The 18,975-nt window shown below is 40.1% G+C and overlaps 1 protein-coding gene across 3 annotated transcripts in view; it reads right to left on the reverse strand.

The window, feature by feature from the left end:
• Nucleotides 1-476: 476 nt before the first annotated feature.
• The window catches only part of STEAP2 (STEAP2 metalloreductase), a 28,274-nt gene continuing 9,775 nt past the window's right edge, over nucleotides 477-18,975 (reverse strand). Inside the window, exons 3-5 of one of the 3 annotated variants that reach the window (XM_038393136.2) lie at nucleotides 16,838-17,365; nucleotides 14,333-14,497; nucleotides 477-3,232 (exon numbers count right to left, since the gene is read on the reverse strand). In XM_038393136.2, the coding sequence (XP_038249064.1) occupies nucleotides 2,948-3,232; nucleotides 14,333-14,497; nucleotides 16,838-17,365 (978 nt within the window). In that variant the 3' untranslated portion in view covers nucleotides 477-2,947. Of the gene's footprint in view, nucleotides 3,233-12,170; nucleotides 13,337-14,332; nucleotides 14,498-16,837; nucleotides 17,366-18,975 lie in introns of those variants that run through there. The other 2 variants (XM_038393138.2, XM_038393141.2) reach the window with 2 other exon arrangements.

The following is an 18,975-nucleotide window of genomic DNA, read 5'->3' on the forward strand; positions in this document are numbered from 1 at the left end:
TTAAAAATTTCATTTAGAAAAAACTTCTTTTAATTTTTTTCTATTTTACTTCCCCCCTCTTCTCAAGTGAAAATAAGGTAGAACGCTTTAAAAAAAAAGGCAACAGATTGCTTTCTCTCATTTTTAAACTTTTTTTTTCTATTGAAAAAATGCAAGAAAGCTTTAAAAATTTAATTTTTTAACTTTACAAGGGGAACAAGTAAAAAAAAAAAAAGTGAGAGGAAGTGGCTTTTTCCTCCTTCTGCTTCCAGCAGGGGGCAATTTATAAAATGGGATGGATGAGGAGGATAAATAAAATGGCAAGAAACTGGGAACCTCCCCACTATTTCAAAATGAAAATTGTTGAAAATTTTGAGTCCCCCATGCCAATTTTTTTTAAATGACATATTTATAAAATATGTCAAGAAAATTGGTTGAATTTCCCCCAGCCTCCCAAACACCCCTCGATTTGTCTAGCCCCCATTTTTTTGGTGGGCTTTCACTGAATAGTAAAGAGAGCTAGAGACATGCAATATTGATTGTTTAGCCTGGCAGAGGTTCGAACTAACACTTAATTTTGTATGCAGTGTTGTTGTAGTTGTGTTGGTCCCAGGGCATTAGAGAGACAAGGTGGATGAAGTAATATCTTTTATTGGACCAAATTCTGTTGGTGAGAGAGACAAGCTTTCTAAAGACAAAAGATATTAACTAACCCACCTTGTCTCACTTTATGCTGCGTCATTTTGAGAAAGTCCTCTGCCTGGAGTTTCTGTCTGGGTTTTGAGTTTGAACAAACCCTACATCTAAAGCAGAACACAGGTGAAACATCTGAAGCAGAACACAGGTGAAACCATGTAAAACTGTAGATTTCTTGTGATTCAGACAAAACCATAAATGGGCCTAGGTTTGTTTTAAAGGCTTGGAGGCTATAATGAATCTTGAAAAACCTAACTGGGGTTCTTGAGTTTATAATGAAACTAAAAACAACTGGCACTGAGTTAATTTGGATTTATGCAGGCATTAAGTGGGAGCAGAATTTGGGTCTAAATACACATTGCATGGGTGTAGGGTTAGAATAATAGAATATCAGGGTTGGAAGGGACCTCCGGAGGTCATTTAGTCCAACTCCCTGCTCAAAGCAGGACCAATCCCCAATTTTTGCCCCAGATCCCTAAATGGCCCCCTCAAGCATTGAACTCACAATCCTGGGTTTAGCAGGCCAATGAGCAAACCACAGAGCTATCCCTCCCCCCAGTCATTACAAATGTAGGCAGTAAAGCCAATGGGACTACTCATGTGCTTAAGTATACACAAGTGCTATATGGATAAGAGTCATATTGCAGATATTTATCATACTGATAGCAAATTATTGCAAAAATGTGAGGAAAGAAAACAAAGACAGTACAGCTGTAATACTGCAAAAATAGGTAGAGATGTAGAGCCAAATTCTGCACTCTGATGCATGGGAACAACTTCCATTGATTTCTATAGGAGCAGCATGAGTAGAGTTTGGCCTATTCCTTAAAGAAGAACAAAACATGCTAAAGTAGTCATTGATAAATCATTCTAAACAACATTCAGAAAGCCTTAGGAAACCAGAATTACAAATTTTAGAAGGAAATTTCCATTTCACGGGATCATCAACTCACGTTAAAATGATGAAGTATAGGAATATTTGTTTTTGTTTCTTAAAAATTCACAGTAAAGCATTCCCCACAGATGCTGGCTATAAAAACAAAAGTTTAATATAAAAATGGAACATTATTTGTGCAACAAAAATACATTAAGAGATCTTAAGGTTGAAAGAGAGGGAAATTCATGTGCCATAACTGAAACTCCAAGACAGAAACACACAGATAACGTTAACATTATGGTCTTTCTCTATTGTGCTTAAGATATTGGAAGTTTCACCCATAAAGTTGAAATTTTTTATTGCAAATTTCCCCCAACTTTAATTTTTAAAAATAATTTTTGGCATGTTTTATTTTTAAAGTGATCATTAGTTGATTGTACAAATTTAAATAAGTCCTTCTTGCACTTTCAAAGTTTTAGATTGGATTTTCACTGCATGACTCACTAACATCAATGGACATTGCATGTCTAAAACCATATGCAACACTTTGAAATCATATTCCTTAATGCAACTAACATTTTTATTATATTCAAGTCATGTTTTGATTCAAAGTCCTTGTTGAGTTACACAACTAAGTGTAATGTACGTATGCGATAAATAATTTCAACCATTAAAAATTTAATCTCAGCTGTTTCAAAACATGTTTATTTCCTAAATCATTAAAATCTATTACTCTACATCAGTGGTTCCCAAACTTGTTCCGCCACTTGTGCAGGGAAAGCCCCTGGTGGGCTGGCCGGTTCGTTTACCTGCTGCATCCGCAGGTTCGGTCAAGGGACGTATTGGCCGCCACTTCCAGCAGCTCCCATTGGCCTGGAGCAGCAAACCGCGGCCAGTGGAAGCCGCGATCGGCCGAACCTGCGGACGCGGCAGGTAAACAAACCGGCCTGGCCCGCCAGGGGCTTTCCCTGCACAAGTGGCAGAACAAGTTTGGGAACCACTGCTCTACATTCTGGCCTGACTAACTAAAAAAGGGTGGTTTTAATAAAAGAAGTACTGTCTGGAACATATACTATCAGTCAAAGAAATGCTATCTGGAACATTTGATTTTAATTATAAAACCACAATGTTTGTGATACAATTGTGCAAAGAAGCATTAAAAAAATCCTGATTTCACATTGTTTGCCCTCTTGTAACTTAAAACTGAAGTGATTTTTTTTTTAAATTTTCTGAAGAAAAATAAATTGCTCATTTCTCGGCTGAGAGCTTGTACCATATGCCAAGGAATTCCACAGCAACTTTTACATATGAGTTATATAAACTCCTAAAAACACAAGTTTTAAAACAAAATAACCAGTGACAACTGTAACAGTCCTAATGGACACTATTCCAACATCACATCACCGTAATCCTTTCCGGTGAAAGATGTGGAACAGTCCCACCTCTTTCTTCCATAACTTGGCTTTTTTCCCAGCCTCTTCTGATTCTTCTCAGTTTCCTGCTTATACATGGAAAGAGTAAAATGATCTTACCTACAATTACAATAGAAGGCAAAACAAGGGCAAGAACAAAGTTTGGTGGTGTATAAAACCTGTAGTATTCTTCTTCAAAGGCTCTTTTCCACCCATAAATTAACACATGGAAAGTACTTATGAGCAGAGCGACATATCCCAGAGTAGACTTTGAAAAAAAACAGGGAAAAGAAACAGAAGTTAAAACCTGACCCCTTATTATCAGCCACGCCTACTATACCACTTTAAAATTTCAGCCAGGTTCGATTTTATTTAAAAAAAAATCACAATGTACTCGTTATTGTAATGTGCTGAAAATTAAGGGCTAAATTCTACTCTGATTTACATCCCATCCCTCTTGGCTTCCACAGGCCTGCATGCTTGCTCTACTTTGAAAGGCTAAGAGATCCTCAAATATGTAAAGAAAACAAGCGAGTCACAATCTAAAATCTAGCAGTTAGTTGAGTTTCAGGGGTGTAAATAATGAAGTCAATGGATTATGTAAGAGTAAAACTGGTGTTGTGGTATCAGATTCAGGTACCCAGTGTGTCGCATGAGAGAACAAAGGGCTAGTTTGCTCAGCCATGAGTATGGAGCAGTGTGGCTATGCAGGAGAAGACCTGGAATGGAACTCCCTGACCCCATTGCTCCTACAAGGAGAAAGGAGTAAACTGTGACACACCTAAAGGGTGCTGCTTGCTTCCCCATCACAATGGCCCAGCTCCACTGGTTGGACAGTGAAATCAAGACTCGGACCACTCCTGATCTGTCTTTGTCCCTTCCGTGACAACTAGTTAATGAGGATATCTGGAGCTTAGGGCCTACAATCAACAGTACAATTATGCAGACTCCAAGTTAAAAGCATTATCCCGCATTCTAGAAATCCAAAACCACCTTAAAAATGACTGCAGCAGTGCTTTTAACTGTGGTGTTTATCGTATGAAGGGAAACACTTCACCACCAAAACTGACGTAACGTCTCACTCAGTTGCAAAAGATTTAGTGGAAGAATCATCAAAACTGGCTACCAAGATTTTGTTCTCTAACTACAGTAAAAATAAAGAGGTAGAAACCTAACATCTCTCCTGTGATTAACGAAAAGTATAGCCTGAAGGGCGAAAAGGAAAAAGATTCAATGACACAAAAAAGGGAAGGAGTACTTGTGGCAAAAAGAAAAGGAGTACTTGTGGCACCTTAGAGACTAACAAATTTATTTGAGCATAAGCTTTCGTGAGCTACAGCTCACTTCATCGGATGCATTCAGTGGAAAATACAGTGGGGAGATTTATATACACAGAGAACATGAAACAATGGGTGTTACCATACACACTGTAAGGAGAGTGATCACTTAAGATGAGCTATTACCAGCGGGGGGGGGGGGGGGAGAGGAAGAAAACCTTTTGTATGATAATCAAGTATTTGCTTCAGGTTGGGGGGGGGGGCAATCCTTGCTTACAGACAGCAAATATTCACCAGCAATCACACAACAGAACCACTAACCCAGGAACCTATCCTTGCAACAAAGCCCGTTGCCAACTCTGTCCACATATCTATTCAGGGGACACCATCATAGGGCCTAATCATATCAGCCACACTATCAGAGGCTCGTTCACTTGCGCATCTACCAATGTGATATATACCATCATGTGCCAGCAATGCCCCTCTGCCATGTACACTGGTCAAACTGGATAGTCTCTACGTAAAAGAATAAATGGACACAAATCAGACGTCAAGAATTATAACATTCAAAAACCAGTCGGAGAACACTTCAATCTCTCTGGTCACTCGATTACAGACCTCAGAGTGGCTACTCTTCAACAAAAAAACTTCAAAAACAGACTCCAACGAGAGACTGCTGAATTGGAATTAATTTGCAAACTGGATACAATTAACTTAGGCTTGAATAGAGACTGGGAGTGGATGGATCATTACACAAAGTAAAACTATTTCCCCATGTTTATTCCTCCCTGCCCCCCCCATTGTTCCTCAGACATTCTTGTCAACTGCTGGAAATGTCCCACCTTGATTATCACTACAAAAGGTTTTCTTCCTCTCCCCCTCCCCCGCTAGTAATAGCTCATCTTAAGTGATCACTCTCCTTACAGTACCTTAGAGACTAACAAATTTATTAGAGCATAAGCTTTCGTGAGCTACAGCTCACTTCATCGGATGCATTTGGTGGAAAAAACAGAGGAGAGATTTATATACACACACACAGAGAACATGAAACAATGGGTTTATCATACACACTGTAAGGAGAGTGATCACTTAAGATAAGCCATCACCCACAGCAGGGGGGGGAAAGGAGGAAAACCTTCCATGGTGACAAGCAGGTAGGCTAATTCCAGCAGTTAACAAGAATATCAGAGGAACAGTGGGGGGTGGGGTGGGGGGGAGAAATACCATGGGGAAATAGTTTTACTTTGTGTAATGACTCATCCATTCCCAGTCTCTATTCAAGCCTAAGTTAATTGTATCCAGTTTGCAAATTAATTCCAATTCAGCAGTCTCTCGTTGGAGTCTGTTTTTGAAGCTTTTTTGTTGAAGTATAGCCACTCTTAGGTCTGTGATCGAGTGACCAGAGAAATTGAAGTGTTACACAAAGTAAAACTATTTCCCCATGGTATTTCTCCCCCCCACCCCACCCCCCACTGTTCCTCTGATATTCTTGTTAACTGCTGGAATTAGCCTACCTGCTTGTCACCATGGAAGGTTTTCCTCCTTTCCCCCCCCTGCTGTGGGTGATGGCTTATCTTAAGTGATCACTCTCCTTACAAAGAGAAAAGGAGTACTTGTGGCACCTTAGAGACTAACAAATTTATTAGAGCATAAGCTTTCGTGAGCTACAGCTCACTTCATCGGATGCATTTGGTGGAAAAAACAGAGTAGAGATTTATATACACACACACAGAGAACATGAAACAATGGGTTTATCATACACACTGTAAGGAGAGTGATCACTTAAGATAAGCCATCACCAACAGCAGGGGGGGGAAGGAGGAAAACCTTTCATGGTGACAAGCAGGTAGGCTAATTCCAGCAGTTAACAAGAATATCAGAGGAACAGTGGGGGGTGGGGTGGGAGGGAGAAATACCATGGGGAAATAGTTTTACTTTGTGTAATGACTCATCCATTCCCAGTCTCTATTCAAGCCTAAGTTAATTGTATCCAGTTTGCAAATTAATTCCAATTCAGCAGTCTCTCGTTGGAGTCTGTTTTTGAAGCTTTTTTGTTGAAGTATAGCCACTCTTAGGTCTGTGATCGAGTGACCAGAGAGATTGAAGTGTTCTCCAACTGGTTTTTGAATGTTATAATTCTTGACGTCTGATTTGTGTCCATTCATTCTTTTACGTAGAGACTGTCCAGTTTGGCCAATGTACATGGCAGAGGGGCATTGCTGGCACATGATGGCATATATCACATTGGTAGATGCGCAGGTGAAGGAGCCTCTGATAGTGTGGCTGATGTGATTAGGCCCTATGATGGTATCCCCTGAATAGATATGTGGACAGAGTTGGCAACGGGCTTTGTTGCACTCTCCTTACAGTGTGTATGATAAACCCATTGTTTCATGTTCTCTGTGTGTGTGTATATGAATCTCTCCTCTGTTTTTTCCACCAAATGCATCCGATGAAGTGAGCTGTAGCTCACGAAAGCTTATGCTCTAATAAATTTGTTAGTCTCTAAGGTGCCACAAGTACTCCTTTTCTTTTTGCGAATACAGACTAACACGGCTGCTACTCTGAAACCTCTCCTTACAGTGTGTATGGTAACACCCATTGTTTCATGTTCTCTGTGTATATAAATCTCCCCACTGTATTTTCCACTGAATGCATCCGATGAAGTGAGCTGTAGCTCACGAAAGCTTATGCTCAAATAAATTTGTTAGTCTCTAAGGTGCCACAAGTACTCCTTTTCTTTTTGGCGAATACAGACTAACATGGCTGCTACTCTGAAACAAAAAAGGGAAATATTTTTGTCAGCCTTTTGAGGAAGGTAACAGACTTTAACAGAAGGTAACAAAGCTGCTATTTTCTTTGCATTACTTTTTTTGGTGTACACAATGGTTTCCAAAGTTGCATTGGCATTTTTTTAGATGTTCTAGCTCATTTAGTTAAAAAGAGTAAGAACAAAAATCCCCAAGAAATTGAACATTATAGACCAGATCCTATCTGGTATAATTTGGCATATGCAGGATTTTGCCTGATATTCTGGAAAGAAATTCAGATGACAAATAAAAGCTTGGGCCTGACTCACCACTGCATTGTTCCAGTTCTATGCTGATGTGACTCTCTTGAAATCAATGCTGTTATACTAAGATGACCAGACAGCAAGTGTCAAAAATTGGGATGGGGGTGGGGGATAATAGGAGCCTACATAAGAAAAAGACACAAAAATCGGGACTGTCCGTATAAAATCGGGACATCTGGTCATGCTATGTTACCCAGTGTAAACATGAAACAACGTAGTGAATCTGATCACTCATTTCTTCAGCAGGCTCAGCTATGGGTAATACTATATAACAATTATTGGAGAAAGCCAATGATAATGAAATCCTTTACAGACGTTTTTCATCCTTTCAGAAGAGAAAGCTTAGTTTTATTTAAGTGCCATTGGAGGACTAAGATTTGACAGAACATTATGTTACTGTTGCACATAAAAAAGAAAAGCCTGACAACAATTAAACTCCAGTCACACAAGGAGTGGAGTATGGGGTTTTCTTCGAGTTTACTACCCTCTTCATCTCCTCTCTTCTGCACTAGTAAACCTGCCCAGCTAGAAAAGGGCTGTTCTTCATATAGTCTAGGCTTGTGCACTGTTCTGATTGTTACTTAGCAGAATAACAAACACATGACTTACTCCTGAAGTGTGACTAGTTGACTCAGTCTACATGGCAACTGGCAAGGCCCAGTGTACATCTACAGAACACCAGCTTGCCACTCAGTAAGTTCCCATGTGGAAACTGCTACAGTGCAGTGAAAGTATGCCAAGGAGCACTCCGGGACTTTCAGTGCACTGTAGCAGTGTCCACACAAGATGTTATTGTGAAGCAAACTGATGTGCTATAGATTAACACTGTGGCTTGTCATACAGTAAACTGCCATTTACACAAGCGCTTAGAAACCAAGTGTATTCCGCAAGGTGAGCTAGAAACAGCATTTGCATGGGTGTGCAGCTCTCAGAAGGGAAAGTGTCAGAAGGGGGAGGTCAGAAACTGAGCAGCTGCAATGATGCTGAGTGTCACAACCAGGATGTGGTGGTCTGACCTAGTGGTCAGAGCAGGAGTCAGTCCAAGTCGAATGCCAGGAGGTCAGAGTCCAAGATAGGTCAGAGGGAAAACAGAGTCAGGCATCAAGAGGCAGGCAAGGTCATGTTATCAGGAGACTGGGGTCAGGCACCAGATTACAGATAGCAATCAGAGAGACAGGGAAAGGGCAAATCAGGGTCAGAAGTCAGTGTCTCGGGTCTCTCATTAGCAGGATCAGAAGCAGACAGGTGGTCTGTGTTGTTGCTCAGACAGCTCCTCATGATGGCTTCCTGGTTTATATAGTGGTATTGGTCAGTCAGTGGGCTGTGGGGTGCCACTCAGGCCCTGAAGAGTGGTACTTCCTCTCAACTCTAGGTTTACAGGGTCCTCTTCAGAATGCCCGACCTAAACCTCTAATGGCGATGCAGAGGCATCAGCCAGAATCCGCCTGAGTTCTAGCTTGGCAAGTTCTTATACTGAACCCCCACCTGTAGGATGGAACTGAGAATTTCAGCAGCCATTGCTTTGGACAATCTATGCTTCTGCTAGAAACAGGAGTAAAACTAGTGTCATGCTACTCCATCACCAACTTCCCTGGCTAGAAAAGCTATACTGAACTGACCAGCCCTTATTACACTTTGCATCTCCTGCTGTTTTCAGACAGGATTATAATCATTAAGTGCAAACCTTCTTTATAATATTGTATTTCAGTAGGTAGAGAAATAGCTCTAAAAGGGCATTTGCTGTATTTTATCTGGCTCTGCCTAAGCACTCTATCTGAGATTTGAGCTTAATCATTGTTAATGTGTGGTGGAATGCCAGCTTCATTTTCCTTGGTAAAATAATCCTTGTAAGGTCAGTGTTTATGAAACAAGGCTTGAGGCAGAGGATGTTTTCTAAGAATTAATGACTAGCTAGGGAACATTTAATGCCCCGAGAAGCAGTTAAAGACCATTACATTTAGTTGGTCATTAATCCCAAGAAAACACCTTGTGTTTCAATTATTACTGCCATTGCATGCCAAAGGTGATAATTAAAAAGACAATTTGTCCAAATTCTCTTTAATGTGTGATGGAGTTTCACATGAGGGCAAGTCTAGAGGAGGAATGTCCTGTACAGCAGTCAGACGTCTTGAATCATCTCTCAGCATTTCATTATAGTTTATAAGCTGTGATAACTAGAAACAAGTTGATTTTTATTACAGTGGGAATAGTTGTGGTATACTAGTTCATTCCAAAGACCACAAAACAACTGGGCAATGATTTGCCGGCATGCACATTTCTATCCCCACAACCTGAGGCCAAAGTTTGGAAACTTTGGTAAGGAAAAAGCTCGCTTGCTGCTGGGATTTCCTGATCATACACTGGATGTATGGCTCAAATCACCTGTGACTAATTGTTATTTTATTTTAAATTGAAGATTTAGTTCATACCATCATCTATAGCATAGTCCCAGGCAGAGAGGTCCTGAAGGAGAAAGTCTGCTTGGTAGCGAGGTTACGGAGATGTAAATGGCCATAATTTTGCTTCTCTTCATTACCTAAGAAGTGGGTGGCACTTGTCAGGGAATGGGGAAAGCCAGGTCAGTGGGGGGGGGAAGGGCTGATTCAACACATTCCTTCAGCAACCACTGTTGGAGGTTTCCTATAGATTTCCCACTTGACAGAAACCCAAAGAGAGAGAAGAAGGAATCCCTCTACAGACAGAACACCTCTGACAATTGCAGCTAATGCAATGTTCCCTGTCACTCCCCTTAAAAGGCTATAATTTACAAAGCCCTTCTAGAGCCCTAATTATTAAAGAAGTGATGATGTGTGTTACATGAGAGGAGATATAATTGCTCTCTATAAATACATCAGAGGGATACATACAAGGGAGGGAGAGGAGTTATTTAAGTTAAGCGCCAGTATGGACACAAGACCAAATGGATGTAAAGTGGCCATCAAGAAGTTTAAGCTCAAAATTAGGCGAAAATTTCTAACCATCAGAGGAGTGAAGTTCTGAAACAGCCTTACAAGGGGAGCAGAGGGGGTAAAAAACCTAATTGGCTTCAAGACTGTGCTGGATAAATTTCAGCAGTGGGTGAGATTCTGTGATTGCAATACGCAGAAGGTCAGATTAGATGATCACAGTGGTCCCTTCTGACCTTAAAGTCTATGAGTCTACATAGGCAAGAATCAGTCAACAGTGACAGGATTATGAACTAGGCAATATAATTACAATGGGACAAACCAGTCCTTAGTCAGACAGGATTCTGAGTAACATCTACATTAATACACCCCAAAGTATAGCAAAATACACTTTTCAGACACACTTTATCAGAATGTCTCCCAACAACAGACGTAAGTCTATTAGTATTTCATATCAATAACCACAGCTTAAAGGTGACAGTAATTTCAGTTCATGCTGACACCTTTCTGTGATCAACGGGGGCTTGTGCTTTTTGTATGTCTCAATGTCTCTTGCTGGTTATGTCTATTTGCTTGTCTATTTCGGTACTAGTTAAGATGTGTTACACACAGGAAGTATATGAAGTGCTTTACCACAGCTTATTCCTAAATGTCTGCCCCTTCCATATGATCTACACATATGTTGGGCTGCCATGCCTGCATTTGCCCAGCTGCTGCATGGCAGTTCCTAGTTCAGGGCAGACAGTTCTGGGTTAGTCCAGTGACATGACAGTCTGTCTCTCATCAGACAGTGGCGTTACTATTAAAATGGTGAATTCTGCAAGTCAGGAATGCCTGCTGATGGGGATGAAAGGCCTCCTTTATGCCACATGTATAGCAAATGCAGTCTCTTACTTTCACAGTCTCATGAGTATAGTGCATTTAGGAGCTAGCTATGCTTTGCCCTTCAAAGGCCCTACACGCTGTGTTGTATGGAGGGCAGCAAATAAAAATAAAGTATATGGAAAGTCCCAGAAGTAGTGGAAGAAGGCCAGCAGTGGAAGAAGGCATGTTCCCACTGTGCTGCTGGCAGCTCATGCCAAGGCCCCTAGGCCTCAGTGAATTCTGACAAATGCATAGCTGGAAACACCAGTTTGGGTGTTAGTATTATTAAAGTAGATATTAGAGTTATAAGAATGTGTTTAGACTTTACGAAATGCTTGCAGGATGCTGCATGTATTAATCTCACTTAACATCTATACCCCATGTTATAAGGTTATATTAAGTCTTTGCATTGTAAACCTCTGTAACTGTGTAACTCATCAAACAGGAAAGAAGCATTAAATAATGTAAAATGCCAGCTTCCTACAGAAGGTGTTAGGTCCTGCATACAAGGCCTACTGAAACCAAATGAGCCATTGTGAAACATCAAAGAACATAGACTTTGTTGATTGCTCCCTTCACACTCCTGAAGAGGAGACATGCAAGAGGACTTATCCCATCAGCTTGAACTCTGGGGGAAGTGAATATAAATCCCAGACAAAAAGAAACTGCATCCGATGAAGTGAGCTGTAGCTCACGAAAGCTTATGCTCTAATAAATTTGTTAGTCTCTAAGGTGCCACAAGTACTCCTTTTCTTTTTGTATCTCTATGCTGCTTGAACTCTGAGGGGTGAAGAATTCTAAGCATAAGCAAGAGTTTCCTATTGCTTGGCCTGGGTTAGCCCTAAAAGACATACAGAGCTTCCACATTACAGCAACTTCTATTACTTTTTAAAACCTTAGACTGTAACTCATGTGTGTGTATGTTTACCTGATTTAACCTTGTAAATAACTCATGTATTTCTTTTGTTAGTTAATAAATCTTTAGTTATTTTATTATAGGATTACTACAAGCATTGTCTTTGGTAGGGAGATCTAGGGTGCAAGTGACTGGTCCTTTGGGAATGGGAGTAACCTGAATATTGTTAAAACGGCAAAGAGTCCTGTGGCACCTTATAGACTAACAGACGTATTGGAGCATAAGCTTTCATGGGTGAATACCCATGCACCCACGGATGCAACGAAGGATGCATCCGACAAAGTGGGCATTCACCCACAAAAGCTTATGCTCCAATATGTCTGTTAGTCTATAAGATGCCATAGGACTCTTTGCTGCTTTTACAGATCCAGAATAACACGGCTACCCCTCTGATATTGAATATTGTTGTGATTTTTGGTGTAAGGGACTATCTATCTCAAAGTCAAGCTTGCGTAGGTGGCAAGATAGACTGGAGTACCCAGGGAGGACTGCCTGTGACTCCATGTTAAGGCTATTGTAGTGCTTGAGGAGTTCATGTTTGACACTTGGTTGGCGAAATCTCAGTATAGAGCTCACTGCCAGTTTGGGGTTTGTCCCCTGCTTCTTCAGAGTCTGCCCTGAAGTTAGTTCTCATGCTCATGAGCCACTTCAGACAGCTTAATACCCACCTCCAGATATTGTGGATGCATTTCTGCTTCAGGTGTTCATGTGTGAAGGGAGGGGGAAAGTGTGTCAGGGCAGGAGGAAGGGACAGAAGGCTCCCCTTGAAAAATGCAAAAATACAGCCTGCCAAAGTAATGGGAGTTAATCTAGCTGGAATCAACATTAATCTCCCCACTCTGAATGGGGAGCAAGTCACAGAAAATGGCAGCATTGCACCATAGGGACCCACACTGCAGGGGAGACTGAAGTGTGAGGAGCACCATGTAGGTTGCTGTCCTTCCACATCGTTTTCTGAAAACTGCAGAGACGTGAAGAGTTTGAAGGTGCATTTCCTGCCATTTCTGCAGCCCCCACCACCTATCGCCTGAAGGGATCATTCAGTGGAAACACTATGAGGTAAACTTTATTTCTCTTCTTCTTCCACCAATTTTACAACAGAAGAACACAATAATGCCCCAAGAATCCTGAAGTAGACTTATTCCAAATATAGCCAAGCTCTGCTATTACTATATATGTTACTTAGCTCTTGATGTATTGCTGGAACCTCCTGGAAAACACTGAAAATCTTCTACGTGCTCTTTTTTACAAAAAGTTAGGGACATTTGCATGAAAAGAAGATCTGTATAGTTTACAAGTTCATGTACTTCTGATGGCTCACTTGAGGAATAAGCACCTGAAGCAGAAAGGTTTTTGTTTATTAACAAAAATATTTATTGTCTCTCAGTGAGTTCAGATCAAATCTGTTCTGTTTACAAGTAAACTAATGTTTTGTTCTAACTGCAAGCCCTGCACATTCACTCTGGGCTCTGAAAGTCAAGCTCTGCTCTTTTTACCCAGGGCATCATCCCCTGGAATAAAGCTTCTAATGACCACATTAGATCTTCAGTTATAAAGTTATGTGCACCCCATTCAGTGACACCTGTTCAGTTGAATTGCCTGCAGTGGGTCTGCACATGTGTAACTGATACATTCTGTCAATGAAAAAGGAATAGTGCCAGCCTACTCAGTCTTAGCTATGTTGGCTCTGCAAGGCCAACAGGAGTAAAATGCAGTAAATACTAATGTCACTAATGGAGATAGATCTCACTGAATACACAAGGGGAGAAAGAGCTGCTTGGGATTTTTTTGAAAAATCACTTTTGTCAAAAAATATCGATTTGTCAAAATTGAAATGGCTCGTGAAACAGGACTGAGTTCATCAAATCTCTCAACTCAAAAAAAGTCATAAGAAAGAGTTTCAAAATTGTCAAAATGTTTTGTTCTGACACTTTCCAAACAAACATTTCTGGTTTTCAGATTGGAAATGACTTTTTGAACTATCAAAATTATTATTCAAATGCTCAACACTAAACATTCTGCATAATCTGAGATTCAGTTTTTTGGTTTACAAATATTTTTGAGATTTTGACTTCTCATCTCAATTTGAGACAGGAGAAAATTTTTAACTCCTGAAAACAGTAGTAGTACAGGAAAACCATTTTCTGCCCAACTCTAAGAGGGACTCTCTCTATTGAGTGAGAAGTTGTATAATTTTTACAGTTACTATTGAGAGGAAAAAAACCCTTATTTTTCATCTTATAGCAAAATAATAGGTTCAAAATAAAAAAGAACATGCATTCTTATTAATCATTAAATCCCTTATTAACACAGAAAACCAAAGAACACACACCTGAATAAAACTGAATTCCCGCCAGTTTAAGGCACTGTTTACTGAAGGGATTGAAGTCACTGCCAACAAAGAAAGCAAGCCGAGACTCATTATTCCAAAGGAGATATACATTTCAATTCGCCACACTTCTTCCTCATTCCAAGAATTTTCCACATTTGCATGAACCTGAGGAGACAGGAGAAAAGATGTCTTTTATTTTCCAGAATATTAAACACTATTTACAAAAGCTCTTTTGATGAACAATAGCCTCCAGTCTGAGTTTTGTAAGAAAACAGATTACAAACATAAAATGTAATCAAATATTTTAGAGATTTCTTCATGTCTTGGAGAAAAAGCTATTGCTCCATCACTGCGGGTTCTGGGTGCATATTAGGTTGAAAGATATGTTGAAACAGTGGCAAAAAGAACAAGTAATTCTTAAAGCATTAGCTACTGCTTATTTATAGAAATTATCTGATGAAATGAGATGAAATTCTTCATATTGCGACACAAAATCCTACATTTTTCAGGCAGCAACGATTTATATTCTACACTATAAAATGTGTGGGCCTGCAATTCTCTTTATTTTGTTGAATTTACAAATAAATTATCATCATTTCTTGCTATTGCTTCAACTCCTTGTGCTGACTCCTAAATTACTCTGTCTCTTCTGTTGTTAACATCAGACATAAAAAAGATGGATGAGCTTGGACATCCTCATGACAGGAAAGAAACAATTCACTTCAACTGTCACTTCACTTCAAGTCACTTATATACTCTATTAGATCTCACAAATTTCCAGTTCCCCAGGGTCTATCAAATCTCTAATTACATGTCAGTTCTTGCAAGGGGCCACCATTGATGATGACCATTGAGATTTTCACATTACTATAGAAGATATGAGAACTTCTTCACAAAAGTACTAGCAGGTCCTTTGACAAGTATGTAAGCCTACACAATTAGGATTCCTTGCTGGATTCTGTGTATGTTTGTGGGAGGCAGAGCTGCTCTGTAGTCCCCCCTTCAGGGCCATGAGTGATATTGCAGGTGCTTCCCACCTAAGTCTTCAAGATTTGGCTGCCAGTTTGGGGCAGGGTAGCCTGTGCCGTGAGCTCCTCTGAACATTCAAGTAACAAAACAGCAACTCAGGATTCGCCTGTCTGTGCATTTAAACAAAGAGTAAAAACTCCCCACATATGCAAGTGCTCTGTTGCTGTGCTCAGGGCAAGGCAAGGCTCTGGCTGAGGTTCTGGGTGAACCTGGAGGAGGTCCTGCTCTGTCCCAGTCTCACCCAGCTTTGCCCCTGAGCAAAAGGAGGCAAGCCTTTTTAATTGGCCTGCTGGTCCTTGATTGGTTAGTATTTTCTCCTAGCCCTTCTAAGTCTCTAGAGAACTGTCTTGCTGGTCACTAGTCTGAGTGGATTTTCCTTAAATGGGGATTGTCAGACACTGAACCCTCCTGAAGGGGAAAGAGAAGACCTGACATACCCCGTCACAATGCCTGTCATAGATTCATTAATGCTCTTCAGCTATCTTATTTCAATACTTCATGCTCACCCTTCTTTCTACACTGTTGATCCAATCCCCTTTTATTATTTCCATTATTATGGCTTGATTTGCTTAGCTGCTGCTTCTTCCTGCCTCATTCTTCTTCTCTGCAGATTTCATATGCTGAATGGCCAACCTGCTTTATGAAATGCTAGTGTAGAAGAGGCAAACAGACACCTCACTGACAGTTTGATTAGGAAAAGCAGATCTTTCTGTCTAGGATGATTGTTTTGTTATAAAACTAACTGCTGCTCAGAACTCTGAGTCAATGCCTCCTGCCAATAACTGTACAGGAACAAAGAATTTCTTGTAAACATAATATTTTTTTTACCACTAGTTTGAGAAGTGATACAGCATCTTCATCTTTCCTAGTAGGAACATATATTTGCTTAGGATTTTGCTGTCCTAGACAATTGTGTAGTTTTGCAGCATGCTATTAAACAGCTGGCATACCTCTGCCCAAAAGTGTCTGCATTTCAGTGATGCAGTGAGGGATCCCTGTGTATAATTTGTATATTATTGCGGCCACGCTTAAAAACCTTTTCAACAATGTAAATCTACATTTATGCCATACACACACCAAAACCTTTGGGACCAGAGAGACGAAAACAACTTGCTAGATGTTTTTAGCTTTCTTATGAATTGTCATTCAGCCCTTACATTCCAAGATGATGGAAACTAAGAGTGCCCTTCTGATTTTACCATGATCCTGCCTGTTCCCCACCCTCTCTAGGGTAATGTTCATGCTTGGTGGGGAATAAAAAAGGGAACTTGATTGTGGCTGACCCCATCTGAGGCTTGCCACAAGGCAGGGGGCTCCTTGTACCCTCTTTCCATATTGGCCAAAAGCCAGTCCCAATGTAGCCCCAAAGATTTTCCATTGAAAATGTATTCAAAGACACTGATATATGTCACATAAATACAATCAAGGCATTCTGACTCACTCTTCTGTCATTAGATAAAAAATGGTGTTTCTTACCTGCTGATAAGCCATATTAAGAAACAAGTATCGTTCAGACCTCCTCATAGGTAAGCAGAGGCTATAAGCCACGTGCACGGTAGCAAAGAAAAAACTGAGTAGTCCAAGCTGTTTCCTACATTGCAACCAACTCTCCAGCCAGGGAGGAAGTTGCCTATACTTAGTGCCATAATAAAGCTGAGAAGCAGCTGCCAGGAGTCCTGATAAATACACCAGAGACAACAAAGTAATAGCAACAACTGGTAAAGTCTTGTTCACAATCTCAATGGGAATCTTGTAAAAATCACTCTGCTGATTTCTCACATATGGATGTATAATATCTCTGATGAAAGAATAGATGAAGAAAAAAGTGGCCAAACTAACAGCCACCACGACCGGCCCTTTCCACAATGTGAACAGCCGCAGAGGTAAATTTTCAATCTCCCTTGCAGAAGATAATGCCCCCAAATCAATGGGAATAAAATTCAGCTGTCGGGCAAGTTCAAGAACTTGATGGCGAGCTTTAACGTTGTTACCGCATATAAAGACCTGATGGAAAAGTCAAATTAATTATTTTTAGTCGCAGAGATGCTTTTAAAGATGAAATCAACAATTTCAAGGCCTCCAGGCAGAAGTCACAGTACAAAGATCTAAACTAGCCATTGTCACTACCACATTAACAAAAATTAACCCTTGAACAACTCAGGTCAATATTGAAATATGAAAAATGATTAAACAACAAGTTATCCTAAACAAAAAGACTGTATATCATCTGAGTTAACATAAACTGGTTTCAAGATGCCTGGTATTCACAACACTAAAATGTCTATGGATTAGAATGAACTTTGGGCCAATGACTAAAATCATGTTAAAAATGAATGAACCACTTAAAATATAGAAAGTAGGACTGTCAAGCAATTAAAAAAATTAATCATGATTAATCACGCTGTTAAACAATAACAGAATATCATGTATATAAATATTTTTGGATGTTTTCCACATTTTCAAATATATTGGTTTCAGTTACAACACAGAATACAAAGTGTAGAGTGCTCACTTTATATTTACTTTTTATTATAAACATTTGCACTGTAAAAATAAAAGAAATAGTATTTTTCAATTCACTTACTACAAGTACTATAGTGCAATCTCTTTATCACGAAAGTTGAACTTACAAATGTAGAGTTATGTTCAAAAAATAACTGCATTCAAAAATAAAACAATGTAAAACTTTATAGAGTCTACACGTCCACTCAGTTCTACTTCTTGTTTAGCCATTCGTTCAGACAAACAAGTTTGTTTACATTTGCAGGAGATAATGCTGCCTGCTTCTTGTTTACAGTGTCACCTGAAAGTGAGAACAGGCGTTCGCATGGCACTGTTGTAGCTGGCACTGCAGGATATTTACGTGCTAAATGCGCTAAAGATTCATATGTCCCCTGATGCTTCAACCACCTTCCAGCGGACATGCGTCCATACTGATGATGGGTTCTGCTCAATAACAATCCAAAGCAGTGCGGACGACACATGTTCATTTTCATTATCTGAATCAGATGCCACCAGCAGAAGGATGATTTTCTTTTTTGGTGGTTCGGGTTCTGTAGTTTCCGAATCGGAGTGTTGCTCTTTTAAGACTTCTGAAAGCATGATCCACACCCTGTTGTTCTCAGATTTTGGAAGGCACTTCAGATTCGTAAATCTTGGGTTGAGTGCTGTAGCTATCTTTAGAAATCTCACATTGGTACCTTCTTTGCATTTTGTCAAATCTGCAGTGAAAGTGTTCTTAAAATGAACAACATGCTGGGTCACCATCCGAGACTGCTATAACATGAAATACAGGGCAGAATGCGGATAAAAAACAGAGCAGGAGACCCTCAAGGAGTTCAGTCACAAATTTAATTAATGCATTATTTTTTTAACAGGCATCATCGGTATGGAAGCATGTCCCTTGAATGGTGGCCAAAGTATGAAGGGACATATGACTGTTTAGCATATCTGGCATGTAAATTCTTTGCAATGCTGGCTACAAAAGTGCCATGCAAATGTCTGTTCTCGCTTTCAGGTGGCATTGTAAATAAGAAGCGGGAAGCGTTATCTCCCATAAATGTTAACAAACTCGTTTCTTTTAGCAATTAGCTGCACAAGAAGTGGGACTGAGT

This window comes from Dermochelys coriacea, chromosome 2 (genome assembly GCF_009764565.3).
Source record: "Dermochelys coriacea isolate rDerCor1 chromosome 2, rDerCor1.pri.v4, whole genome shotgun sequence".
Taxonomy (NCBI): domain Eukaryota; kingdom Metazoa; phylum Chordata; order Testudines; family Dermochelyidae; genus Dermochelys; species Dermochelys coriacea.